This window comes from Anneissia japonica, unplaced genomic scaffold (genome assembly GCF_011630105.1).
Source record: "Anneissia japonica isolate Jap-2015-1 unplaced genomic scaffold, ASM1163010v1 scaffold287943_len491860_cov182, whole genome shotgun sequence".
In the NCBI taxonomy this organism is placed as follows: domain Eukaryota; kingdom Metazoa; phylum Echinodermata; class Crinoidea; order Comatulida; family Comatulidae; genus Anneissia; species Anneissia japonica.
In genome coordinates, this window is record NW_022736938.1 from 268,273 (window position 1) to 270,111 (window position 1,839).

The 1,839-nt window shown below is 34.9% G+C and overlaps 1 protein-coding gene across 12 annotated transcripts in view; it reads right to left on the minus strand.

Moving 5' to 3' along the window:
• Positions 1–1,839, minus strand: part of LOC117116963 (fibropellin-1-like) — a 31,689-nt gene that overhangs the window by 25,445 nt on the left and 4,405 nt on the right. For all 12 annotated transcript variants that reach the window (XM_033261122.1, XM_033261125.1, XM_033261119.1 and 9 more), the window contains exons 2-3: positions 1,103–1,334; positions 570–610 (exon numbers count right to left, since the gene is read on the minus strand). In XM_033261122.1, coding sequence (XP_033117013.1) covers positions 570–610; positions 1,103–1,334 — 273 coding nt within the window. The remainder of the gene's footprint in view (positions 1–569; positions 611–1,102; positions 1,335–1,839) is intronic.

The following is a 1,839-nucleotide window of genomic DNA, read 5'->3' on the forward strand; positions in this document are numbered from 1 at the left end:
ATGTGTATAAGAGACAGTATATATATATATATATATAGTTTCGCAAATATAACAATAGTACATAGTAATATAATAGTAAAACCCGGTTCCTATTTTCGCAGTTATAATTCTGTACTTAAAAATATAATAGCCTAAGCCTACTCCTACTAAACATTAAACATGGTTACCTATTTTCTCCCTAAAAGCTCATCCACCTTTTTCAATAGACCTTTCCGGAGTGTCAATCAAACTTAACAACTGACTAATCGGAACAGCGCTAGAAATACGCTCGCGTCTTACAAACACACGTGTTGTCCCACAAACGCACGCGTTCGCCTATGTTTTAACACTGCCGTCTTGTGGGACCTTAGCAACAAAATCCAAGGGGCGGAGCTTAGCGGAAAGGTCTATTGTTTTTCTTGTTAATATATGTGCGCTTCCCTCAGCAGCCACTAAGACACGTCTGAGTTGTCGGTTTAGTCGCTCTACTAGATGCAGATTATTGTCTTACCCAAGACTAATACATTTGAAGATCAACCTTCTGCTTATTATAATTTTACAGAGAAGTATAAGGAGGTGAAAAGGCTTACCATTCACCCAGAACGTATTGCGATTGACTACGATTGTTGAACTGTTGAACAATACATAACAAATTATTTAGAAACAAGGTGAACTTAACCAAAATATATTTCAAATCAAAATTATTTTTATGTAATTAGCATTTACTCAGAACAAGATCTGAAATCCACAATAGGGTGTGGTGAAGTTTGTAGTTTAAATCAGCTTACAATTTTAAAAGTGACTGGTATGATAAAATCCTGGTATTAACGAATTAAAAACAAAACAAAAACAGAAAAACCAACACATTATAAATTAGAGAACGCAACATTTTAAACTTGTTGACATACAAGCGTAATTGCTAAGGAAAAATTATTTAAAGTAGGTCTAGATGTGAAAGTATGAAAAATAGGTTATTATAGCCAATGACGGTATTGGTGAACATTGTGAAAAATTTTCAGCCATTTTAATGTTTCTGTTGTAAAGCAAATAAACTTTCACAATCATTCGAATTCAAAATGTTAATATTGCACATAAATAAATAGAATGTTATAAATTCACTTACACGAAGACAATATTGCTCTGACTTGATTCTGGCGGATTCCATATCAATTCTAGCGGCAAGACTTTATCTTCACTATTCGTATGAGTTGTGCTATCATAAGCAGCAGTACATTCAAGTAACTTACTATTAGTCTGTGATAGCCATGTACCTACGATCTGCCCATTTGCATTTCCCTGTCGAGCTTGTAATAAAAATCCCTTAATGCTTGAATACGACGCAGAATCTATCGTCACTGAAAAGGAAAAAAAATTAGGCCTATTGTACCTGAAGCACAAACGAGTTCTGAAATCTAGTGGTTCGACTCCGGCTTTTCTCTGTGTAATAGCAAAAGAAAAAACATAAGAAGCACGAGAACTGTAACGTTGCAGCACAATTCCAGAACAGACAGCCGCTGCGGCATGACCACTCTTTCTGGCATTGTACTTGTCAGCCACCAGCGATCATGAGCAAACGCAGACGTTCCTCCCCCAAAATCTTCGTTCACAAAGTCAAGCTAATGATAATATTTGTTTTTCGTTTCTTTTTTTTTAATGTCAGATTCCTCTTCTGTTACTTACGTTTCAATTTATACTATTCATTTCAATATTCCGCTTGCTGTTTCTTGGGTTTTCCCCATGCCTTAAAATCATTTTAAAGACAGTAAGTTATTTACAAAAACTTATTATATAGACAAAACTTACTTCTTCACACTCGCAGATACCTCTTCTTTAACGTTATTTATATTTACAGTAAGACCT